Source organism: Lipophrys pholis (genome assembly GCF_963383615.2).
Source record: "Lipophrys pholis genome assembly, chromosome: 17".
Lineage (NCBI taxonomy): Eukaryota > Metazoa > Chordata > Actinopteri > Blenniiformes > Blenniidae > Lipophrys > Lipophrys pholis.
The window spans coordinates 10,463,642-10,491,618 of NC_137643.1; the positions used below are offsets into that span (position 1 = coordinate 10,463,642).

Here is a 27,977-nt window from a genome sequence, read left to right on the forward strand (position 1 = left end):
ACAATTGTTTAGAGACAATCTACAACAGGAGTTACAAAAAATAGTTGCCCAGGCAATAAGCATACACAGGTTCTGTTAACTATACACATATGGTTACAGGTGTGCTCGTAGTAAATATACACAAGGCTGCTCCAAATGTACACCGCGCCGTGGCGGGCTGCCTCTCTCACCCAAAAGGACATGGACAGTATGATACAGCACTTACAGCACTAGAGAAATGCCAAAAAACACAAGAATCTCCTCTGTACAATCCACAGGTTTACCCCTCGAAACGGCCACGGGTGGTCGAGGGGTTTAAAATGAGTTATTCCTCCCACCCAGCCAGCTCCCTCACACGCGTGGCGCGTTTGGCGGGGTAAAGCTTTCCTATAAAAAGATTTTTTTTTTTTGTTTTGTTAAAAAAAAAAAAAAAAAAGTCAAACGAAAAATAAAACCTTTAACATAAACCAGAAGACACCACTAAGTCTAACAGAACGTGTCCAATTGGGAGTCAGTGGGAGTTCGACGTCTTAAGTTAAGCAGTGACGAGATAAAGATAAAACCAAGCGTGGCGAATCTTTGTACAAGTACTACGCTGTATAGAAAGGGCTTTTCAAAACAAAAATTTGATATTACAATTTACAATATACAACAACTCATATGTCACAACCAAGGAGGTGAGAATATACACTGAAATGCACAGGTTTGTTTTTTTTTTTGTGGTTTTTTTTTTTTAAATGAGTTTTTTTTTATCTTTTCTTCTCATACCAAAAAAGGGTGGTAAAGCACTTTTACATTACAAGGGTTTACAAATGTACAATTATACAGTCAGAAGTATGTGGTCACTACTAGGATACATTATAGATACAGATTCAACATCAAAAACCAGAAAAACTACAAAGTTTTATATATATATTTATATATATATGCAAAGGTCTACACCAAGTATACACGTTATATTTATAGAAGCAAGACCAGAAAACGAATCTCCCATGCTAAATGATCTGTCTGCTGGTTAGCTGATGGCGTGTGTGTGTGTGTGTGTGTGTGTGTGTGTGTGTGTGTGTGTGTGTGTGTGTGTGTGTGTGTGTGTGTGTGTGTGTGTGTGTGTGTGTGTGTGTGTGTGTGTATTCGTCTATGATTCTGTGACGTCAGACAAATTAAATACTCGTTCCATCTCTTAGTGGTGAAGAGCTAAGATGGGAGGATGAGGAGGAGGGGACACTAGGATTGTGTGCGCAGCAGTAGCAAAAAGTGTAATGATTTCTTCTTTTTCTTTTATATTTTTTTTGAGTTCATCAGAAACATTGGAAAAAGGAGCTGGTAGGGAAACAAACAGAAAGAAAGGAGTCCTCCTTCCCTACGTCCTGTTCAGCAGGCCTGGACTCGGTGGGGGGAGGGGTAAAACAAACAAAAAAAAATACAAAAAAGAAAAAAAAAAATACAACAACTAAGGCTGCCTCTAGCAACAGGCTCCTCCCGAAGGGTTGTCATGGAAACAGTGGTACAGGGGGGAAAGTGTGGGCATGATGCTCTCAGAAGGAGGGGGTTGGGAAGGGTGGGGCTGCCGGACGATGACAGCATGAGGAAGGTGCGCTGAGAGGTCAGGGGAGGGGGTAGACATGACAGGGTCGGGAGGAGGGGGCAGTTTACATGATGCCATTAGGCGGGCCGCAGAGAGGACCCAGGTCCACGCCGTTCTTCATGTAGTACTTCTCCAGCTTGGCCAGGATGTGTTTTCCATATGTGTACTTCCTCAGGGTGGAAATGTGAGGCCGGATCTGTGGGGGGGGGGGGGGGGGGGGGCAAACATAGTTTATTTTCCCCAAGGGGTACCGTCACATCTGCTCAACATCAAAACACCTTTATGATAAGGTCTGCTGGAAAATCTTTTTTGGAGGCAGCATCCAAACCAACGTATCTGTGTCCAGGTCAGCCGCTGCACTGTTGCCTGGAAACTGCTGACACCAGTGACCAGAGTGAGATTAACTCACGTGTAGCCAAATGAGCAGGCGGGTCAGCAGAGAGGGTCTTTATACCCCCACTGACCGCTTCAGGTTGTTTTCGGTTTTAGATCCACAAAGCTAAGACAATTAAAAATATAGTCTTTGACAAATCCAATGATTAATGATAACGTGTTTCACCATGGGGAGTATTGTTTAAAAAATCTATTTAAAGCAAAGATAAGCAATACTAATTGAAAGAAGTAGAGAAAGCATTCACTTGCCATGTTTTAAGATTTTGACTGTCCAGCACAAGAATTTCCATCAGGATTCGTAAAGTCTATTTTTTTTGCAAATCATCTTTAAAGATCTGAAACGTTTGGATTTTCTGCCTTCCTCCCACTCCCCCCCCCAAACCATCTTTACGTCCTCCAACACATTCTCCGGCTGCCTGCAGCTCCATTTCCAACATACTTTGCTCAAAGTGGATTCTCGAGCTGCATTTCTCCAAAACGGCTCAACTTTCCCAGAATTTCTATTGTTTACCGTGAAACTAACAGGCTCTTTTTAACAAGTTTTATTTAAACTCCCGTCTGAGATCAACGGTTTGCAGCACTACAAACTGTTATGAAATGCGGATAAAATATTCAAAATGAGCCATTAATTGTAAGAGTAGGCAGCTGCCATGTGTGAAAGCTCTTATTGAAGACTTTACAAGGACCACCACAGCTAATCGTCTCCCTATGGAAAGCACAAGTGACACTGCACACAGAATTGAGAGTGATTTCAGTAAACATTGGACTTGAAGAGGTTTGAATCTGCCTCCACCGTCGCAGTAATTTGATGGGCCATAAAACAACGATCCCCGTGCTTCCACCAACCTTATGCATGACGATTTTGCGCTGCGTGGGCTCGGCCACGTCGATCATCTTCTGCACCACGTAGTTGGCGTACTGGTCCTTCATCATGGTGTATAAGGCACTGTGGGGGCCCTCAGTCAGGCTGCACACTTCGTCTATCAGTACGGCTCGCTCTGCCCGTGACGCGTGGGTCACACACTTCTCCACCACATTACTGAGGGAAGAAAGGAGAACGGGAGCTCAGGAGGGCCATTTGACAGGAAAATACCTCGGCTCGTTCACAAATAATGGCAGAAGTAAGGAAAAGGTGAAGAAATTTACATTTCATCATATTCAGAACTAAACGGGTTAAGACAATTAAATATCAAGCATTTATAAAACAGACATGCTTGTGACTAATAAACCATTTCTGTGAAATAAAGCCTTGTGTTGATGTGGGAAATGTATGCAGAAAGAAGCTTCCAATCTGTTCACATCATCCTCTCCATATTGAGAAACCTGCGCCGTAAGTGTCAGGTTTCCAGGATACGGTTGTCGGGTTATTGTGTAGAGAAGACTGTGTGCACAGAGTCCCTAACAGACGCCAGCGGGGCGACATAACAACCTGCATGCCATGTGGTGTGATGGTGGCACATTAAACAAAAAGAAGAGAAAAGAAAAGCCAGCTCCGGGTCTGGCTGCAGTTGTGGAGAAATTGAGTAAAAAATGTTCTTCAAAGACTGGAGAAAGAAAAAAAAAAAAAGATACTCTGACACCTGAAAAGTGATGTCGTCTGTACTGGAATTTACCTGGCAAACTTGTGCTGGCTGAGTCCCAGAACGTTGCCTCTGATCTCAGCCACGATTTTACTCTTGTCTTCAGCTCGGCCATGTTCCAAAACGTGCTGGATCACATAGTTGCCATACTGGTCCTGAATAAAACAAATCACAGAGAAACATTAACTAAAGCGTGAGGAGGGACAGCTGGCGCCTCTGACGTCACATCAAACACAGCCGGCTTCAGAAATCTGGAGCCTCCGAGAGGAGCTGAGCTCCAGCCAACTCGAGGCGTCGTCGTGGTGGAAAATGTAAATGATGGTAAACGGAGCCGGCGGGCGCTTATTTTTCTGTTTGTGCATCACCTGCACGAGCTGCTCTGTGTGTTGATGGAGCTCCTCTAGTATAGGCAGCGTCTGTTCAGGAAGGCAGTGTTCGAGAATGCGCTGGATGACTCTGCAGCCGTAGGGATGAGTTGAGAGGGCGAAGACCTGAGAGACACGTAATTACACACCGTTAGTGGCTCCACGTGCACAAACACGTACCTGGCCGAGCTCAGAGTGGACGCTTTGGCTCAAGTTGTTGTTCAGAAAGTACCTTGAATAACGGTACTAAATTATCAGAGGCATACTTTCACACACCCAGCCCTCCCCTGAAGGCAAGGTTAAAGCAAATTCCTGACGTGCTTTTGAGCTACACAAACAAATCTGCAATGCCAAGTGGAAAAATATTCCGTTACACAACATGCAAATGGACGGAAAGGGGAAAAAAACAAAACATCGGTGAGGTTTAGTGTCGGAGAATCCTGACTGAAGTCCTCAAAGTGAAACCTTTAATGTGTATTAAACAGCCGGCTCAAGCTGGAACACACCAAATCTTTGTTTTAACACTTTATGCTAATGTAACATTCAGCTTGTGGCTGTTGTCACGGGGCTGAAGTATCTGTTGCCAAGGAAACGTACCATGTCCATGAAAAGGACTCAGTAAATGTGTCAATGTACTTTGGCGGTGACAATATGCTTGCTACCTTAAGGCGGCAGGTGTGTGTGTGTGTGTGTGTGTGTGTGTGTGTGTGTGTGTGTGTGTGTGTGTGTGTGTGTGTGTGGATGTGGATGTCAGTTCAGTCCCGGCAGGCTTCAGTGATTGAACGTGGAGATATTTGGTGATGGGGCGCAGAGGGGACCCACCTGTCCCTTGAAGGCGTCGATGATGAAGTGCAGCGCGTGAGGCTGGACACATTCGATACACTTCTGCACCACGTGGTTCCCGTTCTGGTCCTTTACACACTTGAGCACATGGCCGTCCAGCTCCCGCACCATCTCGCTCTGGGGGGGGGGGGGGGGGGGGGGGGGGATGTGGAGAGGGACTTGTAATTGTTTGTGAGGAATCAAATATTGCCTCAAGGCATTTTGCAAACTCCCCTTCATTTTTCACTGTAGCTTACAGCCCGACAAATAACACGGGGCTTTTAGCAGATGCCCTGGAGAAATCTGTTGGCGTCTATTAGGGGGAGATGGATAACTTTGCTGCTCGCACATAAACCTCACAGCTTCTCCAAAACACTGCATTTAAGAAACAATAATTTCCTGTTAATATTCATCAAGATATTTCAAGATTAGTGCAGTTCAACATTTGCACTGGAACCAAGGCGTCATCAAGCCTCATTCGCCGTCGATGATTGAGTGTGTGAAGAAAACCTGCTGAGCCACGGGGCAGCTTCAACTCCAAACCCACCAAGTAGACAAAAAATGCCTCTTCAGCAGGAAGAGTGCACCTTTTCATCGATGCAGCATTTTGCTGTACAGTTATCTATAAAGGACTACACTATACATGATAAATAGTCAAGGCTTGGGCTTTATCATTGTTTCAAGGAATAAACAATTGTTTTCTGATTACGGGAGAAATCAATAAATCAATATAAATATATATAGGAGGCCTGCAGGTTAGTGTAGGGACTCAGGTTCCTGAGCAAGGCCTATGACCACTAACTACCCCCACAGGCGCCGTCACAGCCCAACAGTATGTAACCAGCTATTGTAGAGGTACTTCCTGTGTACTTCTAGTGCCGGTCCTAAAGCCCAGATGAATAAGTGAGGGCTGCGTTAGGAAGGGCATTCGCTGTAGAACCTGCCAAAACACGCCGATCCGGTGTGGCAATACGAAGACAAGATGAGGCAGAAGAGCTCCAAATGGTTAATAAATCTTAAGGTGCGTTCACACGTTTGACACTTAGTAAAATAAGTCCTGGAACGATTGCTGTTCCAGAGCGGTCTCTGTACGCTTGCTAACGTAGTCTGATGCAGTTCTATTACAAGACTGGACACGGCACAGACCAAAGGAAGACTTTCAGTACCTTCTGAGATTCCAACAGTAGGAATTTTTATTGCTGTTTTAACTTCTTCACCCATCGTATGGGATGATCAGGATGTTAGCCAGCACACCATAATAATTTCAACGTGCATTATGTCGACTCTAACTCAGTATGAAACACTATTGCAGAATATATGTCAGAGCCTGTCCAGTCCTGAAATATTAGAAAACATCCACCAGAATGATGAGAAAAGACGCAGATCAATGTTACACAGCATTTGGGAATCATCTTATATTTGATTAGAGATTTTATTTTTTAACCTTCAGCTGTGTACATTTGAGCTCCTGCTCTTTTAAGCAAAAAGCTTTCAGTGTTTTCGGGAGTGACATCAATCAACCGTGTCAGAGAAAAACTGTTTGATATTTTGATGGTATTATGAACTACTTGATTTTTACATTTCCCATTTTAACCATGGCCAATACATCATTGTGAAGTTTAACAAACCCAGAGGAGATATTCCACTGCTGTCCAATACAGTTATATCTGAGACAAAAGACAAGATAACATTTTTATTTTTTTTACTAAGCTGCTTTGCCTACATCTCACTGCAACTCTGTCTCAAGACTTACTGATATACGACTTTGAAAAGAACAGCAGCGGTAAACTTGCATTTCACATCATTACAGATAAGCTCAGTAATTAATCCGTGGATCCCCTTAGTGCCTGACCATTGAGGGTTATCCATACGGATCAACTGCAAACGGTTACACCACTAATGAGGAACACAAACTCATTTACAACTAAACCCTGTGCACAGAGATAAAAGATATGCTTTAAAAATAGTTACAAAAAATTTTCTGCTTGTCCTTTTTCAGTAGCCAATAAATCACAGCAGGGATAAGACATAAAGGATGAAGGTCATTTCACCACAATCTGGATCTCTTGTTTACAGATTCTAGCAGTCAAACAGGTATGTGTACTTACAATGACCTGTTGATCTGAGGGGATGAACTCCAGAGCTTTCTGAATGACCCTGCAGCCGTACATCTGCAGGGCCAGAGACAGCACGTGGCCTCGGATCCTTTCTGCAAGAGCCAGCTTCTGGTCCAGGCTGCCAAACTGAAACATGCAAAAATACAAGAGTGTAACTCCACTAGTGTCCGGTGACACATGATGCAAATATAAAAACAGGCTACAAAACCAGGATCAACTGTTTGGAACATGACGCAGTTCCTATATATTCAGTGTCGAAGCACGCAGTCTGCTTAATGACCGGGATTGCAGACATACCTCGAAGAACTTCTGGATGACATAGTTTCCAAAGACATCCACCATGAGCTGGTAGGCCGCCTGTAGGATCTCACTGAAGACAAGCTGACGCTCGGCTGAACTTGCCCGCTCCAATTTCAACTGGATGAACCTTTAAAAAGGAGAAAGAGGAGGCATGGCTTTTGAAGACGTTCCACAAATATCCTTTGTACGTGCTTTTGAAATATTCACTTTCATTTGGTTTTGCAATGTGTAGAAGTCACATGAGAAAATATACAGGCTGCTAAAAATCCACTCAGTACATAAAGAAGGTTTACAAAGTCTGGATGAAATTAAAGCCAGAGAAAAACACATCAGAGAGCGACATAACCAATAAAGTGAGAGAGATGTACAAAGATGGAGAGAAAGAAGTGCTCCTATATCTTTTACCCAGGGGAACAGTCAGACAAAAGGAGATGAAATTTAGAGTTGAGAAAATCACAAAGACGGAGCTGAAGTTTTCCAGGCTGCGCGAGAGGTGAAGCACAGCTTAAAAAATAAAAAAGGGCCATGATGTTGAAGAGAGGAAAGAAAGTGTGTGGAATGCACAGGCTGGACCTCTCCGTGTATTAATAGATCATTTCAGTGGAAAAGTCCACTTGTGAGACACAGCTGGTTCAGCCCCTACAGACCCAGAAACCAGGAGCCCAGAGTGGCCTCCGGGGCCGCGTGGCCTCAAATCAAGGTCTCTGGATTGTAGCACAGAAGAAGGCAGAGATGGTAACAGATCAATGACACCATTACTCCTCTTATCTCGAGGAATGGGAGATATAAAGGCCACAGCATCAAGATAAGACAGCCCAAAGTGTTTAGGGAAATAAGTCATGTCTAAAACACTCCTTGAATTTACACCCTCACACTCACGCCATGAAATATGTCCTACAGTGAAGGACAATGATGGATAAGAAAATCGTGAGGCCTCGGACCTCGACACATTAACAAATCAACCCTGTTCACATTATTTGATGAACATGAAAAGCAACATGAACTCTGATCTGGGTTATACTTCAGTACCGCCTCAGGGCCCCTTTAATTGTTTTTTGACTATCACAAATTTAATCAGTTGTGGGAGGAAGGCTCGCCAATGAATACCAATGACAGATCTAATCGTACCGGCATTTTAGATGCGACAGGCCCAAATGCTCACATGCTACAGCTCATATCTGCAAACCAAAAGACCAGAGCTTTGGACAAAACCTTTTTTTCCCTCTCCGTTGTTAAGTCCTTAACACAAAGAGACACAGATGGGCGATGAAAACTAATGACACAAGCAGAGATTAGGAGCTGTTAAACTGATTATTTATCCCGCAGAAACCAAATCTGCAAAAACATTTAATCTTCCAGTTACTTTTAAAAGTCGAACATTTGCAAAGATTATTCCTGTTATTGTTTCAGAAACAGCTCGAAAGCGTTTAACAGCTTTTGCTGGCAAAACAAATGTGAATGGAAATAAAATGTCTAAAAATAAAAAATGCAAATCAGAACTAAGGGATCGTGGGATTTCTGTACCTCAAGTCATGTGTGGAAGGTGTGTGTGAAGGGGAGGCGGTGTTGGCTGCTTGGTGCTAGAAGCTGGTTCGTTGCCTCATTTGTTGAGGTTTTAAACACTATATCGCCTTCTAGAGGGCAGCATGGAAAACTGTTGAGGATTTGTTGCTTGCTCTTGTGAAAACCGGTCACATATACATCTATTTGAAAGATACCACTGTCGGCTCAAAGAAACTGAACTAAAAGGACAGTAACATCACCCAATCCTAACCAGTAATGAATATATTGATTCAGTTAAAACACCCTCATTCGTTACAGATTTGGACATGGAAGAATTTACCATCAGTTCAATTGTTATTGAGTCAATAACTATTTCATTGCGATATGTGACCTACCTAAAAATGTCCCAGGACAGTGTGACAAATGCTGCAATGGACATGTTATAGCAGGAAGCAATACCACAATGTTGTCACTGCAGTGTATTGTACTGTCAAATTCTGTCTCTGGGGCCGACGGGTATTTTTGTGCAGGTCACTGATTCCATGTGAAACGCCTGAGACAGACCTAAATGTTACCGCTGGTTTCAAAACCCATTCAAGCAGTGGTACCTGCTGCCGTGCTGGTCCTGGCTGAACTCCATGATGTGCCCGGCGATGTCTCGAAGCTGCAGGTTTGGGTAGCGGTTGTTCCTGAAGTCCTCCAGCAGACGGCTCCGGCCCGACGGCATCACGTCCGACATGCCATAGCGTAGCCGTGACGACGGGAACAGCTGGCTGCTGGGTGAGAAGAGGGAGGAGCCCGAGCTGGCTGCGCTGCGGTACTTGGCTTCTGCTCCTGGAGCTGCAGAAATGAAACGCCCACTGCCGTTGGTCAGGCCTCCTGTGTTGTCAGACAGAAAAGGATCGTCACAAAGACAAACACACAGTGCAATGAGAGTTTCAGTTTGTTTAAAATGCATGACAAAACAGATGCTCTGCACATAAAATCACTATGTATGGTTGAGAAGGGTTAAATCACATATATTAATGATCTTAAACCTCTCTATGATATTCCAATGAAAGTGTTGGTTCTTTGCAGAGGTTAAGATGAGTTTTCTTAATTAATGACACTGCAGTACTAAAAGTTTCAGAGCGTATCATAAAAATTACATCTCAGCTTTGCGGCACAAACACAGCACTGGATGGCAGCAATGAATCAAACACAAAGCTGGTATTAATTGGAATTTAAAAAATCCTATTAAAAAGATGATTTCATAATCTTATCAAATAAATACGAGGTAAAAGTTGGTCTTATACAGTTTTACAAAAACACAAGCTTTCAAGTAGTTTTAACAAATTTTGCACTGCACCCATCTATGTTGAAGTACAACTAAAAACTGTAGTGAAGAAACATCTGTATCAGGTGAAGGTTCAGTCATTGTCTCACGTTTTAATGCTGTTGGAAAAAATGGAAAACATGTAGGGTATGAATTCTGTGTTCATACACAGAGCAGACAAGGATCTCAGCACTCAGTTTCCTCCCTTCAACAGATGCCAGACATTGCAGTTTATATTTGCCAAAGCCAGGTAATACATCACAGGCATGATAAAGCCTCATCTTGGCTGTCAGTTTATTTGATTGCCATTTCATGAAGACTTGAGATGATTGTTTGCGTTACACTTGGGTTTGCCAGTTGTCAATCATGCAAAACAGAAGAAAAACACAGAGGGAAGCAACCAAGGTGTGAAAACATGCTGCTTCACAACCCTACAGTAATATGTCCGTCATTTTAAACTGGACTGGACACATTATGTTTGGAATTTGAAAATGTAAGCGTGAAAAGATGTTGGTCATGCAACTGGTACCACAAATCACTCTTAAAGTTTTGTTGTAGTTTTTAAAAACTAAAGCTGAGCCTTTCCGCCTTTCCGCTATGATTACAACCTCTCTATAGAGGGAATGATTTAGGCACAGACTTCCCCCTTAGTCAGAGGTAATCATTTTACCCAAATCAAAGAAAGCTGCTTACCAAGATTGAGGTTGGATGAAGAGCTGTGATTGGACAGGGAGGGTGGGGGTGTGAGGGAGTGGGAGGGTCCCTGGTTGGGTAGGGGCATGCCCACTGGACCGGGGGACGGACTGAAGCCCAAGGTGCCATTATAGAAGCCTCCGTGTCCGATCGGGGTGAGGCTTGAAGGTGTGCGCTTATACAGCTCGCTGTTGCCCGTCAGCGAGTCCCGCCTGGAGCCGCTGCCACCACTCGAGTTGGCCACTAGGGGGAGGCAAAGAAACATCATTGCATTTGAGAATTGGGAGTTCTTTAGTTTGTTGAGGAACTGAAAGTTTATTGCCTTTTCAGACAACTAAACACTGAACAGGCTGTCGTCCTACCAGCAGTGCCAAAGCCTCCGAGCGTGGCGCCGAGAGTGGCACCAAGAGAGGATGAGGTGGGCTGGCTGAAGCCCAGAGAGGCAGACCCTGGTCCAGGCTGGCCAGAGCCTTGTGAGAAAAGAGAGGAGCTCTGGGAAGAGGAGCTGAGGGACGAGGATCCATAGAAGGAGCTTCCTCCCAGTGCACCACCAGGGCCACCCTGCTGCTGAGGCTGCTGGGATGTCATCGCACGGAATGGACCGTTGGCCCCACCACCGAGACCACCGTTTGCACCACCAGCAGAGGCTGCTGCAGCTGCAACTGATAATAGAGATGCACAAGAGGGAGCACAGTTGATCAAACATTAATTAAGAATGAAGGCTTTTTTACAAGTAGTACACTGAGGTGTCCTTTCAAAACTGTCCCTGTAAATCATCGACAGTCACACTAAAAAGCTTCACTGTGTGAATGATAATTCATTGGGCGTTTTAATTCTCTTCACAAACAATAGTTTACAATGGAGATTCATGGGAACAACTCACACAAATCTAACCCTCCTCTTGACTGTACTCCGTTGATCTCATAATTACATGCTATTCTTGAACAGGATATTCGCAGCATGTTTTTAAAGGCCACAATCTGGAATCTCTTGTTTTGTTTGCATGACAGTCTTCTTAAGGCGGTTGTCTACAGAGAACAACAGACACCATAAAGATTCAGACCATGTGCTTTAAAATATAAACGTTGTGTTACCTGCTTGTGCTGCAGAGGGGGATATGATGACTGATGCAGGGGCCATGAGACGGACAGGGCCACTTCTGGCTCCAGTGTTGACCACCAGGGCCCCTGTCTGGTCATAGTAGGCTGCAGGCGCCAGCACTGGGTACCCTGAGGAAGAGGAAGGTAAATTCAGTGTACAAAACTCAGTCAAAGTATGTCGGTTCTGTCCAGTAGACAGCAGTAAAGCACATTCGAACAGCTCTGCTGCAACAGCAGATGTAACCGGGTTCATTGGGATTGTTTCCAAAGTAATAAAGCCAAGTAGCAGAGCGCTGCACTCACCGGGGACTCCTGCTGCTAACCCCTGCCCGAAGGCGAGGGCCGAGTTGACTGCGGCTGCTGCAACCAGCTGGTCATTCTGCTGACCCTGTTGGCCTTGGCTAGGGGTCAAAGGTCGCTGGCTTCCTCCAGCTCGCATCACCTTTTACAAATCAAAAACAAAATAATCAAAATTCAATATTGAATGTTTTTCAACAAGCAGTCTCTTATATCACAAAGTGTGGTGTATTGAAGTTATACATAATCGAGTTTCTATCATCTACAGATTTTGCAGTTAATGTTTAAAAGATTGCCTACACAAAAGGCACTAGTGTGATAACTTGCGAGTATGAGAACACAATGCATATATTAGCATCAGCATAAATATATGAACCTTAATAATGAGCAGCAACAGGATGAAGCACTTGCTCCAGGCTTTTCTCCTCTCTAAAAGCTACAAATATTAGCTTTTGGTGAACAGCTGACTGACCTGCTGTTGGTTTTGCTGGCTCTGGCTTGCAGCCTGCTGATTGGCCGAGTTATTGGCTGCAGCAGCCTGCTGCTGGAAGAGGTTAGCTGGATAAACCCCCCATGGAGTCACACCATAGTATTGAGGAGGCATCACTGCTGGACCTGCACATTAGAGACACACACAACAGTCATGACATCAGAGAACTGAGTCTAAGCTCATGGATGTGATCAACTGAGGAAGAACGAACATTTAAAGTTACTGTGTGAAACGTGCATATCTCACCAAGTGTAGCTGCTGCTGCAAGTCCCGCTGCATAAGGGTCCGTCCCCGGGGGAGCTGCACTGATGATGTAAGGATTGGGCACAAATGCCGGGGCCAGACCTAAAAAACACATGGAGGGAAAAGGTGAAGAGAGATCCAACTGTTTTACATGATGCAACAAATAAAATGATGGACCCGCCAAGAGTTAAAAAACAAAAGTAGAATAAAAAGATATTTAAGACAATTTGGGTACTTTGCTTTTGAGAAAACCTACAAAATAATAACTCAATTAATTGGTAACCATTTGACTTAAACAGCACGCTGGGTTTACGATATGTTTTGCTCCAAAATGGAAAAAAAAAAGAATTTACAATCACATCCTGTCTGTATTGATAAATATTGAATCTCTTCAATGATAGGACTTTTGGGACCATGTTGGAAAGGGGTTATGACCAAGACCGAGCTCTTATGATGTGCCATCTATCCACACTGGAAATCAAATATTTATAGTCTTTTTTTAACAGCTACAAGGGAGACGTTCAGGGTAAATGAACAACATTCAAACAAAGAAAACTTTCTGACAACAGAGATTCAACTATATGCATGGAAGCAAAAGAACCAAGTCAAGTCAAAGTACAAAGTCTCTAATTTGTCAGACTGTGATACCAACTTTGCTGCTATATTCTTCCTGAAGCCAAATTGTATGGAACTACAGAGACAATCTCAATGGGGCGGTTAAAAACACAGTGACAGCAGATAAATGTATCAATCTGAGAATAAAATGGAATGAATTACAGTCTTTGTATCTCAGTACATACACAAACATGCAGACTCTTACCAATGTGAGGCTGCTGTGCAGCCGCCAATGCATACTGCTGCTGCTGGGCTGCTGTTAACTGTTGCACTGCGAGGGCATTGTTTCTCTGAAACAGCTGCAAACACCACGAGGACAGGTGAGTCACTTAACACCACTAGCACTAGAGTCTGCTGGAGATGAATGAAGGAGTGTCACTGACTGCAGCTCTTACCTGCTGCTGGTTAGTGTAATCGAATAAGCCCACAGTGGGAGCAGAGTCCATGGGCATCTGAGAGTTGTAATCAAACTGAAGCGGCTCCATCACTGACTCCATGGGGTCCATGGTAACACCACCTTGGTCCACGCTGGAGAAGTCCTCAGGAGGTTTCAGGCCTCCTCCACCTCCCAGGGGTGTCAGGCCCTCTGCCCCGACACCCCCGGGACCTCCCAGCAGGTCGCCCTCGGGGCCCGGGGCTGGCATGTTGCCTGGGGGACGACTGCAGGAGCGAGGGAGAAAAAAGTAGAGACTCAGTTTACAGCTGAAAGGCGCCTTCGGAGTAGCATGAGTGTCTCTACAATGAGGTGCAAGCGGGTGTCCTCTCAGTCGTACCCGAATTCTTTGACATCGACGTCGAGGCCGTTCTGGACCGGCAGCCCATTTGGGTTGATGACGTCATTGATGACGTCAGATTCACTTTCTGCTAACTCTTTTAGTTTCTCTCCCTCAAATGTCGTCTTTGGCTTCTCCCTCTTCTCCTCTTCCACCTCTCCATCCCGCTGCCCCTGTGTGATGGAGAGAACAGAAGAAATGGAGGTAACACAGTTAGGAAAAAAGAGATAAAAGAAAAAACCTTCAATTCGGACATGGGATGGGATTAGACGATGCATGTAAACTTACGTATGGTCCTTTCCGGAGGCAGGAGTCCAGTTTGTCCGCTGGTGAGGAGGACAGGACATACTCCACCATGCTGACCCCCAATCCTCCACTTTCAGACCGCGGTGACATCACTGAGCCCACTCCTACCTCTCCCCCGCCATGGAAGCCCTGCCCTGGTCGGCGGGACACCATGATTGGCTGAGACACCGAGTGATCTGTCAGAAGAGGGGCAGGGACTAATTAATTACTCATTCAGGTGAGGGAATGGTATATTTACTCCACAAACTGCTCAGGCATGAAAGGGACAGCTACATGATGATGTTAGGGCTGGGTTTTTTTTTTTGTTGTTTTTTTAAACCTCTCAGGATGACACCAAGCACTTATTGCTTATTTACTTTTTAACATGTCTAAGAAGGACCAGGATCAACGTAAACACTGGCTTCTGGATTTCTTAACTTTCTCCAACTTCTTCAAGCCAGGCACTTTGAACAAACCAAATGCCTTCTCTTCCCTAACCACCCACCCGGGTCTCTGATTGACTCTCGCTCTATTTCGGTGATCTGCAATTCCTCTGACTCACTCAACCCTAACCAGACGACCAAACTGAAACAGACCTGGGAGGAGAAGATAAGAGTGTCAATATCAGACAGCAGATGGGACCAAATTCCCAAGCCAATTCACACATCCTCAATATGTGCTAAGCGCGGGCTTATTACAATGCAAGGTCCTCTTTAGAGGGCAGTACGCAAATGCTCGACTGGCAAATATGGAGCCAGGCACCAGTGACAGTTGCAACAGGTGTAAACAGTCACCTGCCAACCACACACACGTTTTGTTTTTGTCAATGTCTCACAGGCTTCTGGCAGCAAATTTTTTGACAGCCTTGCTACGGTGCTTGAGATGGATCCTGCCCCTGAACCTTGCACTGCACCGTTTGGGTCCCCTTCAATTACAACACCTAATCCTTCTGTGACGAAGCGCAGAGTAATCGCCTTTTCGACGCTGCTGGCCAGACACCTTGTCTTGTTTAAATGGAAACACGCTCTCCCTGCTTCACACAACAGCTGGCTGAATGAGGCCCTAACTCATATTGAAATAGAAAAGATTTGATTTTGAACTCAAAATGTTTAGTTCTGTTTCAATGAAACACGGCAGCCCTTCATAGAGTACTTATCCACCACTACCATTCACCCAGAAACTAATCACATGCTGCCGCCTCCTCCCCCCCCCCCCCCCCCCCCCCCAATCCGTTTAAAACACACCAAGTGTGTTAATTTGTTGTTTAAATTTTTTTAGATTTGTTTTAGATTTTTCTGCAATTGAGCTGTAGAAAAGTGATTTGGAGTTGCAAAAGGTTTTAAAACATGACGTCTTAAAGACTACTCTGCTCTCCAAATGAACTTTTACATTTCTCCTTTAGTGCAGGATTAAACTGCTGCAAGACTGATGTCACCTTGCTTCTATAATAAAGGAATATTTACTTTGTCATCATGTCTGCAAGAATAACTTTGCTGTGTTGATCTGACCGAGATGAAATCTCCAGTCCCATCATCATCCGGGAGAACATAAGAGCCGCTTTGACGTCAGTGTTTGATTGTGGCAAAAATCTAAATATATAGTTTGTAACTAGACAATGATTGCTCTGGTGCTTTGTTCTCTCTTTTGAGAAAAAAAACAAAAACTGAACTGCCCTGCATTCACAGGAGCCCCGACAGTATTTCACAGACTTGTTAATACCTGAGGCACCCCATGCACTGTCACGCCACTGGTCCAGGAAGATCCCTTTTGGTCCATCCTTCCCGGAGTCATCCGTCTCCCAGAACTTCTTACCAGTTAGCAGTTGCTGCAGAAACACAGAAGACACGGGTGTAAAAAAAGGGCCAAGTTGCCACTTTGCACATGGGAAATACATCGTATAACTGGGCATTTTCTACTTCAATCCAGATGTTTAGTCATGTTTTAAGTACTTTGTACTTTAAACACACTTTAAGTACACACTTTACTGAAACAAGTCATTTCAGAGGGAAGAATGAACCAAAGATAAAACACATCACCAGTCTTTTCTTAGGCTCATATGCACTCATAATAAATGTCATGGATGGTTTTACCTAAAATCTGGTGACTGATGAGGTTCTGGCAATAGATTAGTTTATCTCCACAGCTCAAAAACAACATTTCCCCTCCAAACTTTTAGTTGATTTCTATCTTTTGCCAACATGGGACTGAAATTTCTGTCTATAGAGGAAAACTATTCAAATCAGTCAGAACTGGTAATCTCTTTTGAGGCAATTGAAAAGGAATGTAACAATGTAGTATGTCCTTTTCATAACATGGTACTTAACCAGTATTTATCCAAGTATTACAACTTCAAGGACCACCAGACATCTGCAAATATGAAAGTCTTATTTCATTCCTATGAAACATATTTCTAATTTAATTAATTTATCAAAATAGGTTGAAATTCAGTTTATTTATTTATTGAAAGGCTATAAATACAAGTATTCACTACTAAAGTAGATGGAGGAGTTGCGCTAAATTTAAGTTTTGTTTTTTAAAATGAGATTTCTCATTTTATATCTGCCTTGCTTTCATTTTAGGAGTTTTAATCGTACAAGTTTTTGTGACCTGTATCGACTCGCCTTGTGTCTGAATAATGCTACGTAAATGAACATGCCAAGCTTAATGCTCTGTCCCTCATATGTTGATAGGGAGGATAAAATATTAGAATTACCTAGAAAGAAAAAAAATACTAGAATGGATTACTGGAATTACAAATGCAAAATGTATGACATTTATTGGCTGTATTGGATCATATTACATCTGGTTGAAGTGTGAATATAAAGTTCTTACATCAGGACTATGAATGGGGGGGGGGGGGGGGGGGTCTAAACTAAAAGTAACCCCAGGCTGGAATGCAGCCTCTGTTTTCATAGAAACAATCAACAAGTCCATTCTTCCTCAATTAAAAAGCACTTCTGTTTAGTTTCATCTGGTCTTTAGGAGATTATTTCCATGCAAACTCAACACCAGTTTTTCCTTACAAGGTTTGATCAAGCAACCATTTCCTTTCTTGGATTTCCTGATCTTCAGGTTTGACTGTATAATCCATCATGTGGCTTTTTAACCAGATGTCATTATCATGTGTCGGCATTCTGCCTCCGACCTTGTTAAACTCATTTCAATCTAAACTTAAACCACAATTTAACTGATAGCACACAGCTATCATGTCATAAGATTGTCATGAAGAACTCAGAAGTCTTTTTGGTCTGGATTTTTAAAAACAACTTAACCTCAGCCGTCATTTCTTACCTCTCCCATAGCGCGCCCCTCCAGAGCCAGAGCCTGGAAGTCATGGTTCAGCTCGTCCATGGAGCGAACCTGCACACAGAGAGCCAGTGACAGATTGAAGGAAGAATTCATTATGCCCATTATACTCTAAACATATAAACCTAGAGACCAACTTTATTCACTTGAGTTAATTAGTCAACAACGTTAGAGAAGCAGAAACTAAAAATGCAAGACCAGTTAAAAGGTGAAATTCATTGTGATCAAATAAAGCTGCACTATTTTCATTTGGGCCACTAAAAGAGAAAGGTAGATGAGAAGAACTTAATAGTACTGTGCTCGGTTTACATTCCTCAATAAAATGTTACAAACAAATTTGGTTTAAATTCTATTAATTCAATCTGAGGAAACTGTTCATAAGTCAGGACAACAGCATCAGTGTGTTGAACATCACTAACACACCTGGCTGTCATGGATGTTGTCTCCGGTGGGCCAGCGATGTTTGCCGGGCTGTTCACCATGTTGCCGCTGGAAGAAATAATCTACCATGGCATCGTCCTGGGAACGTCCAGCGCCCGCCACACCCTTCAAGAGACACAGGCGCACACACGCGGGTTACCTACTGGCAGCAGTACGCAAGTTAAAGCAGAAATTCTAGCGTGGACAAGACTTGAATTATTTACAACTGTGGAATTTCATGAACTGACACATTGAAAGTTTCATCATTTTACATTTTTCATCAAGTTACCTAGAAAACATTTCAACAACATGATCATATTATCGAAATACGTAACGTCATATGTCAATTCAAGACTTTTTAAAGACTCTCTAAATGACAACTGCGGTTCAAATGCACACAGAAAGGGAGGCAGCATTTCTTTTCACCAGTGCTCCTCCTCTCTTCATCATTTTGTGGGTGAACATAAACCTCATCAAAGAATAAGTAGTAAACATGAACTGGAAACAGCTGGTTGGAGTCCTCTGCTGCACACGCAAAGCGTGCAGGAGGACACGTTTCCCAGATGTTGGTCAAACTAAATTGTTACTTATCAGAAAGCTTTAAACAGCTTTTTTTTCTCCGCCAGGATTAGTCATGAAAACGGCTAAACTTGTGATCAAAAAATAATTGATGTCCTTTGCTATGTGACGACAGCATCTCGCAGATGTTTCACTGTAAAGTCTAAACCGGGAAACACTTCAAAGCAACAAAGAAAAATAAAATCTTGCAAAGAAAACTTCCATTAGTTGAACTACATGTTTTATTCAGTGTGGCTACTGCCTGACCCCCACTAACTCTGCAGGCAATAACATAAGCAGGATTGTAACCAATTCATTCATTGGCATATGTTTATTTGTATAAAATAAAAAGCACATGACCTGTGTAGAAGAGCAGTCAGAATCATTAAAAAGGACCTTTCAACACGCACAAGGCCAATGCATATAATTCAATAGTTGAACAGCTCTATCTCAACTTTAACATTGTTGAGTTCACAGCAGCACAATGATATTCAGCATCAGTCGGATTGTTTAAATAAGAAAAAGTTCTTGGGGGGGGTCTGGTGGGAGTGAGTGATCAAACAGTTCATATGGTCTGATGGGTCAAAAAGAAAAAGAAATTGGTTTACAATGAAATACAAGAGAGACCTGGAATGGCCTCGTATCCTCACAGTGCTTTGTGTTCTCAGCAATAATTTTAAACTATATCGCCGGCTAATTTCTTATTTTGACTATTGTCCACATAATTACAGTAGATTCTGAGAAGATTTCATGAAGCACATTTACAGTTGTCATGTCGCTTTTTGGCTCATATTTTGTTCAAACATTATTTTGTCTTCTTGGATACATTTTTCCATCAGACACGTTCAAGTGCTTCTATATGCACACCATTTTGTATAGGTTTGATTTCACAATCTTAACTTTGACCAACATCACCAATTTGGCCCTAAAACTAGATGATAAATCAAAACTAGATTGGAATCACGATGTGAAATGTTGCAGTTTGCTAATCACAAAGGCAACGATTTCAAATCCACCATCTCCTCCCGGCTCCACTATGTAAATATTGGCACAGCGTTCTTCTTGCAGCGACAAAGCATTTCAACCTATAGAGGATGCTTTTCTCATCCCATATAGTCCAAACCACATGCATGTTGGCCCGCCAATAAACAAACTACAAAGTGCACAAGAGCAATTTTCTTTTCATTTAAATAATCAGTTTTATGAGTGCACAGCTACCTGAAACATCGACAGACGTGTCCGTCAAACACCTCATGGAGAGGAGCTTTAATCAATCCATGTAGCAATGCCGCATGAAGGTATTAAAATAAATAAACAGTCCAGTTTTTAACATCTTGAACAAAAGGGTCCCTGTGTAGCCATGGAAACACGACGCTCCACCCTGTAAATCCTCTTAGTGTTAATTTAATATGTGGAATATTTCATATAGCTTTTTGAGGGTTCATTATTTATCAAATGTAGTTATCTTATCTTCTCAAGTAGGAGTTTTGCATTAGCATGGTGACCATTGCGGTGTAGCAAATATCGGAACAAAAAAAAAAAACAACCAAAAGAAACTTACAATTTCCAAGGAAAAATAGGCCCACTCCAATGTATTGGGTAAATTTAAGGTAAAATTAACATAGAAAAATAAAACAGAAGTCAAATCACAATTAGTCAGAAACAGTGTAATCAGATATTTTTCTTAAATCGTACATCCCTGATTAGCCTCCGGATGTCGACCTTGTTAATACTGGGACAACAAACAAGCTTTTATGTGAAGGGAGCCACATTTGTTGTTGTTTTTTTTTAGAGCAGTAAACTCACTGATACATATTAAGCTGCTTCATACCAAGTTAGTTTCATTTGGCCAAAGGTGGTGCCAATTTGACTTCTCCGTTATTTTTCCGTAAGAAACACCGGTTTTTTTTATATATCTTTTTTTTTACTCCAGTTCACTTCATTCTGTGTTATTTCAGTTTTTGGCAGGCACAGATCATTGCCTGTTCAGTTTTTACAATTCATGTAATAAAAGCTATTTTAACTGGAAAAAAGGTATAAAGACTGAAAAATGTATTATAGATAAATGCCATAGACACAAGAGACCTTGCTAAAAACTACATTTAATTTCAATGCATATAAATTCTATTTTAGTTTCTCATTACTTTGATGTGGCCCTCATGGGAATGTCTTTGCATATGTCATCAGCATCGTTAGCTCTTTGAAGACAGGCTTCAGTAACGTGTCTATACTTTGTCAAACTAATGATTATCAACAAACCAGAGAGAAGCCCTTTCTTTTCATACGTTGACATCAGAAAAAGCCGTTGGATGGTTCACAGTTTGAAAATGAAAAGCTTTGTCACGATAATTAACCTTTGAGCCGTGTATGACACATCCTAATAAAAGTCAAGTTTGTAAAATGGCCTGCAGGACTGGAAGAACATAATGTGAACAATACCACTTAAAAGAGGTTCCCAGTGGGGTGCATGAGCACACTTTACCATAACGCTCTAGCTTGGAGGTTGTTTTTCTAGTGTTCAATCGTTGTACTTAAGTGAAAACAAGTGAGAACGCCACATATTGAAGTCTGCATGGAGCATTCTGTAGCTTCTAGAAAAGAGCTGCAATTTACATGTTTCGTTAATGTGGCTACTCATTTTTACAGGAGTAGTCACAACTTGCACCGAAGCCTTCACTAGTTTTTACACCGGATACTCTCACGGCCTGGGACTCAAACCTGGGGCCTGTACTACGACCTGTAATAAAACATATCCAGGATATCGCTCCATTTCCTGGGTTGACTTACCCAGACATGCGGGATCCAGATTCGCGGAAACACGAAGGATCCGTACACGTTTGCATGAAAAGGGCGGAGTTTGCCGTGTCTGACCAATCACACACACGGAGAAATCCAGCAGCGCAGTCTACAGATTACTGAAGGAGCGATTATTCTCTGAGAATTATGAAGAATTAAAACACATCCACAAGGCTAAAAGCAACACTGTTGACGCGTCCAAAGCCAGATCATTCCTGACTTGTTAACGAGTGACTTCGTGAGATTATACCTTATCAATTCATCAGACAATATAAACAAACAGCACGACTCTCTGGTCACTCAATTTCACTTTATTACAGCAGAACTTCCTTAGTGCTTTTCTTCTAGTTTGTATTTTCCATCAGGTTGTTTTGAGGCTGAATTTCCCCCATTAGTGTGTTTTGTGGTGGAATATGAATTTGTCACTGCAACGGCATGAGTAGTTCTGCATTTTATAAATTCACGTTCCTGCAGTTCTGTCAGGCGCGACCAGTATTAATAACCTCGTTATTACCGATCAACCCTCGTGAAGAAGTGAACGAACGTCGTAGTACGGAAAACCCAGGGTTAATCCTTGACGTTATCTCGATAAGAGAATATCCAATGTCGTAGTACATTCCCTTGAGATACACACAATCTAGGGTCAATGACATCTGTGGCTAACAAAAGAACAAATATACAGTATAGTACAGGAAGAAAACCAATATGTTACATCTGATAACTTTTCACAACATGCTTGCTCTTAAGTTCCTTCAGTTTGATTATAGTTTGAATTTAAAGAAGTTTGACCATTTTGTATCACTGTGTTGAGGTATTGTTCAGACTGGTTTTACTGATTTTAGCCTAAATGGGTCGAGCAGAAACACGTATGAAAGATAAGTCACTGTATTTGATACAAAACTGACATTAAAAACAAAAGATTTCAAAGAACCAGACAAGAGATGGGGACATGGCCACAGAGAAAGATGCCTATTGGATGTGTTGTCAGTAGTGAACCAGATAACACCGACAGCAGAGCACATTCAGAGCAGCATCACATGCCCTTTATTGAAGAGAGACGTTTGAAGTTATAGGATGAAAGAGCAGAAACAGCTGGTAGATATGTCCTTCAAAGGGTTCCTCTCGACTTTTATTCTTCGAGTATATTTCTATCCCCGTTACTTTATTGTGAGAAAAAAAAAAAAAAAGAACTTTTGTAAGTCGAGCTTGTATCTCCACTTCCATCATTTGTCCACAAATATCTCAACCACGAAGTGAGAGAATAAGTGAACTCTTGTGACAGTTCAAACAGTGTCACAGTGTTCTTGCAGCTGTTTAAGTACTAGAGAAGTAAACTACCATTTCCTGCGGCTGCAGCTTCACTCTGAGCTTTCAACAGATGAACCAGCGTCATGCTTTTACTGTGAACAAGTGAGAGGAACTATAAAGGATCTGTCAGAGTACGTCGAGCTTTATTAAAAACCTGAGCAGACGACTGCACTTTTCTAAGTTTACAGCACATCTCGCTGTAACTAATCCGTCCAATGTTGAAGGAATCTGCTCGTGGTTGAAAGAAAGTTGTTAGAGGTGTCCGGCTGCTGGGCTTACCTGCTGGCTTGGGGGCGTGGCCTGAGGGGTCTGCCCAGTTGGAGGGGCATGTCCTCCGCTGCTCAGCACCACGGGCATGCTGGGGGATGTACTTCTATGGTGGGGGCTGAATGAATCCTGCCAGAGCACTGCTTTCCTCTTCAACACACACACACTGCTCATTCCACCACAGCCTGCCCACAGGAGGAGAGAGAGGGACACGCACACACACACACACTCACCTGTCACATGCAAATCATGGTTCAAGTTATTGTGCAAAAGACACTTATCACATAGGATGAAGTCCTCATGGAGCCTAAGCACAAGGGTCAGTGTTTATTTATAGCAGCTTAACATTACAGAAATCGTTTTTGTTTGGAATGCGCCAATCAGAAGATTCTTTTATTTTATATTTGAAGATTTAATTATATGCTGAAGCTCAAAAGAACATCTGGTCCGTGTGCCTTGGTGAGAAAGGAGAACAAAATACAAGAGGGAGCGCCACAATCAAAAGCCTGATTTTTTTCTTAAAATCTAAAATAACAAACTTTTGTAAAAGTGGGTTAGTCTGGGAAGGCTGTTGTATAGACTTTGCAGCTAAACAAAAATTGCAGCTAATGAACGTATGGCTGTCAGGCATGTACATACTTGCTGTAACAACCTAAAACCTTGTTGGAGCGGTGCAACATGCCAGAGTAATGAAGTCAATACTCCACAATAATGCTTTTTCTGTCATTAAGGCAGAACTGTGGTTTGTACTCTAGTTCTGCTCAAGTTCACAGTAATTAAATCACATCAGAGACAAACTATCCATACTGTGCTACATTATCAATGAAAGGTTGCAATTTAGTAATCAAATAATATGTGTCCTTTAACGGTTGCACATTGGTTTATGCGAAGCCTGCGTCACTGCTGCTGTTCTGGTAATCTCTCACTTCCTGAATCTCTCAATAATGACAAAAATCCTCAATTATTCTGTGGAAATGAAGCCAACGCTCATTCAGTTTTTCTAAAATAAGAGCGGCAGCCCACGTTTCACAACACACTAGAGATGCTGAAAACGAATCTCAACAACTCACACGTGCCAATGGACGTTGAGGTGCCAGTTTATTTGGCAGAGTAGGGTAATGCCGTCTATTACAACTGCAATAAAAACCAGATTCATGATGGCGAAACGCCTATTAATGCTACCTCTTCCAGTTTTTGGCAAATGTTAAAAACATCTTTAGTACAATTTTATAATATTTGACAACACATTCCAACAACTTTGATTGCCATGGAAGTTGAACCATCACATGTCTACAGTGGTTTGTAACCATAATCTGGGTTTCCTGCTAATGGCTAAGACAGAACTAATGTTAATCTTACTGAGGGGCTAACAGTGTTTGGTCAAAGGGACAACCCTGCCAATAAAGCTACTTGATAGAGAAAAATCGGAACCAGAGAGCTGGGATCAACACATAGAAACCAGAGAAGCAGCAGGTGATTTACCTGCCAACTCGTCTCTCTCTGCAGCAGCATGACATACTGTAAACATTACAGCACTTCTGTCTTTGGCTGAAACAACACAAACCAGTATGAATGCCAATCAAAGTGACCATAAAGATAAAAAATAAAACAGGCACCCAGTGAAACATTGAGAAGTGGCCCGTCCATGAACTGTATTTAAAACACAGCTCAGACGTCCGCCGGGTCACTGATTAGTTACCTTTCTCTGCTTCAAGGTGTCCCATCTGCAGGGCTGTGCACGTTATGAAATCACATACAAGCATGGCTGCAGACAACTGCAACCAGTCATAGTAGAAGCTCATATGTTAACAGCTGACATGTTACACCACTACCAGTGAACACACTCAGCTGTCACGCTATTAAATACACTTACAACCCACATTTAATATCAATAAAAACCCATAAGCTGAGGAGAACTTGGGTGCAGCCATATGTGAGGAAGACTTTAGTTTTGTAGTATTTGAGTGACATTTCATCTAAAGAACAATAACGGACAAGAATATGAAACAAGTTTTAGTACAAACAACCCTCCCAAAGGAGCTCTAATTTGTCTCTATTACACTGCAGAGTGAATAAACACAAGGATTCAGTGTGACCACATTTAAATGAATTCTTCAATGTAAAAAAAAGTTATTTTGCATAAAGGTAACATGAAACATTTCATAAGTTAGCATAGATTCCAATGGATATATCATGTCTCTTCATGTGATCCCATAAAGGCTCCATGAGGTTGATGTCAAGACTCTGTGGGGGGGGGGGGGGGGGACTCCGTGAATTGTCTTTAAACCATAATTGAGCACGTAATTACATTGGCTGTATGAGAGAGTAAATCTGGAACCACTCAGATGTTTCCATGTTGATATTGCACGATAACATGCCTGCCACTTCGCACAATACTGCAAGTAACAAAATGTGGTCAGTGCCCTTATAACTCAATTTGATTCACTCATTTTAACAAAAACACCGTGTGGAAACTCCAGAAGGAGGCGGCTAAAACTTGCAAGATGAAACAACACATTTCAAAACTACTGCTTCGATTTACATCCAAGTTAGGCACACGGAACAAACTCACAATTAGCCATGAAAAGAGGAAAAGGGCCGATGTGACTTCACCTGGGTAAAGACTGCAGGGCAAGTCATTCGGACGAAATGTGCACCGGATTCGCTATTTGGTGGGGTTGGGCAACACAGTGAACAACAGTATGGAGGATATAATTTGTATTTTACAACCTCCTCCTCTTCCAACAAGCACTAATCTCTGTTTTAAAATGAGCAGTTTCACATTAGTGTCCCTACAGGCCGGGAGGAAATTACAAGCAGTTCCTTTTCACCGAGCCACATACAGTAATTACCTGTGAGAGAGACACTGACACTGTGGATGTTCAAACACATGCAGCTTTCCGCCAGTCTGCTGGAAGCACCGTGCAACACACACACACACACTCCCCTTCCACAAAGACAAAAAGATTTTAAATAAAACTACGATCTGACCGTCTGAACAGTCCCAAAAGACACAAACAAACGAGGCTGCCAAGTGATCATCCACACATGCAGCCGTGTCTTTTGTTTTCCTGCTCCACTCCACATCCAGCAACAAGGAAATGTTCGCTCTTTATTCTGTCGCTGCAGCTCCGAACGGGCCAGAGAAACACCCGGAAATCCAGCACAGCCCGGCCATTAACCCCCCCCCCCCCCCCCCGGGAGAGAGGTTCGGTGTGCGGCAGGTTCATGCCGGGTCTGACCAGGTTAATGATTCAGTACCGGGGATCGATCCACCGCAAACCGGGCACAGACTAGGGGTGTGACAATGCAAGCAGCAGATAACGCTCGCTGTCTCCACATTTCCCCTCTGCCCGCAGACGTGACACATCAAAACGAAAACACAAGATGTGGGTTCTGCTCCGTGGGCTGCTTTGTGACAATTACCGGGGGGCGGGGGGGTTCCCAGCCATGCATCCGTGTCCCCTCATGCCTGACCGGGATCTGCTACCGAGGGTTCACTGCCCCATGTCTACCAACAATAACACGGCCTCCGACACAAGCTCAGCCCGGGCGAACCGGCGGCCAAACGCGGAATCGGTGTAATGTTTTTAACGGCTGCGACAATGTGCTAATATCGTTACCGTGCTGCTAATACACCCCCCGGGGGGTCTCCACCTGTCTGCCGCGCCTGCAGCCGCACAGGTCCCGGTGACGCGGATGCTAACAAAGGCCCGAGAGCTGTCTGGAGCGGAAGACCGACACAACGGGAGGAAGGAGGCGAGCAGCAGAAAGGTAGGCAGGCGCTACAAGCCCCACGAAATACTCCCATTCTCCCCATCCCCGGGCCGCCATGGCCACAATACACGCACCGACGCGTAGCTAAATGACGCTCCCCTCCACCGCGACCGGGAACGGGGCGATACTCACCGGCGGAGAGGGTGGATGGTCGCGGATTTCGGCCCCAGTTTCTCTCTGACACCCCAGGCTTTCACTCCGACAACATGGCGGCTCGACGGAGGAGCAGGCGAGAGCGCTGCATGCCGGGAAGGGATGAGAGAGAGCGTACGGTTCATTGCGCCAACCGGGAGGGGAGGGGTGCACACCGGAGCGGGAGGGGATGGAGGGCCACACCGGACCGGTGCCTTTGTTACAGGAGTGTGATCTATTTGTATTGTATTTTTATTATTATTTTTACCTCATGCCTGACAAATGCAGGAAAATACAAAAGCAACTCGTTCACCCCGGTTTCAGAAGTATGTTAATAAACTAAAATAACTGATCACAAAATAAATCCGGATACTAGTAAGGGCACTCACATGATCATAATTAGTAATAATATTAATATTTTTGATTACTTCTTGAAGGTCTCCCGTAAACCGTCTACTGGGGTCTCCATGGTAACGGGGTGCGCCACACGGTCAGCACGGCTGCAGGCGGACGGTGCGAGGAAAAAACGGGGGCGGGGGGGTGGTGGTGGTGGTGGTGGTGGTGTGTTCCACAAAAATAAAAAATACCCCAGTGGAACTTTTGGAAATGTGCCAGATGCGGCTGCAGACCGGAGAGGCTGCAGACTGGAAGCCGGTGTGTGGATGACGTAATGCGAGTACAGTAGATAATGGCTTCCCTTAAAATAAAACCTGTGGTAATCATACGGGCATTTTAAGGATTGGCTGCTATATTTGCGACTTCTTGATTTGGGCGACCATAAGTAAGTATTTACATAAAGCCACACATCCATTTTTCCATTTTAGACCGAAAAGTTGAAATGACAGCTTCTGTACGCCTCAAACTTTTTTTAGAGTTGAAAAAAATTTAATCTGCACTTCAGTACTTCCATTTCGTGTATTTTTTTTTTTTTAACCAGTATTTAATTTTCGCTGGAACT

The 27,977-nt window shown here is 43.2% G+C and overlaps 1 protein-coding gene across 3 annotated transcripts; it reads right to left on the reverse strand.

The window, feature by feature from the left end:
- Nucleotides 1-1,270: 1,270 nt before the first annotated feature.
- Nucleotides 1,271-27,110, reverse strand: pum1 (pumilio RNA-binding family member 1). Of its 3 annotated transcripts, XM_080484591.1 has the most exons (25): nucleotides 27,020-27,102; nucleotides 24,593-24,658; nucleotides 23,123-23,295; nucleotides 18,185-18,307; nucleotides 17,747-17,815; nucleotides 16,175-16,280; nucleotides 14,459-14,652; nucleotides 14,171-14,343; nucleotides 14,005-14,057; nucleotides 13,793-13,962; nucleotides 13,603-13,696; nucleotides 12,786-12,884; nucleotides 12,522-12,664; nucleotides 12,056-12,194; nucleotides 11,747-11,881; nucleotides 11,015-11,314; nucleotides 10,653-10,895; nucleotides 9,253-9,523; nucleotides 7,139-7,268; nucleotides 6,833-6,967; nucleotides 4,725-4,862; nucleotides 3,903-4,028; nucleotides 3,571-3,692; nucleotides 2,804-2,996; nucleotides 1,271-1,760 (listed from the first exon to the last, which is right to left on the reverse strand). In XM_080484591.1, exons 2-25 carry the CDS (start codon nucleotides 24,636-24,638, stop codon nucleotides 1,629-1,631), a joined length of 3,507 nt encoding a protein of 1,168 aa, XP_080340717.1. In that variant the 5' UTR covers nucleotides 24,639-24,658; nucleotides 27,020-27,102; the 3' UTR covers nucleotides 1,271-1,628. The 3 variants fall into 3 exon arrangements, with proteins under 3 accessions (XP_080340717.1, XP_080340718.1, XP_080340719.1); XM_080484592.1 differs by having other exon boundaries at nucleotides 13,793-14,057; nucleotides 27,020-27,103; XM_080484593.1 differs by lacking the exon at nucleotides 24,593-24,658 and having other exon boundaries at nucleotides 13,793-14,057; nucleotides 27,020-27,110.
- Nucleotides 27,111-27,977: the final 867 nt, after the last annotated feature.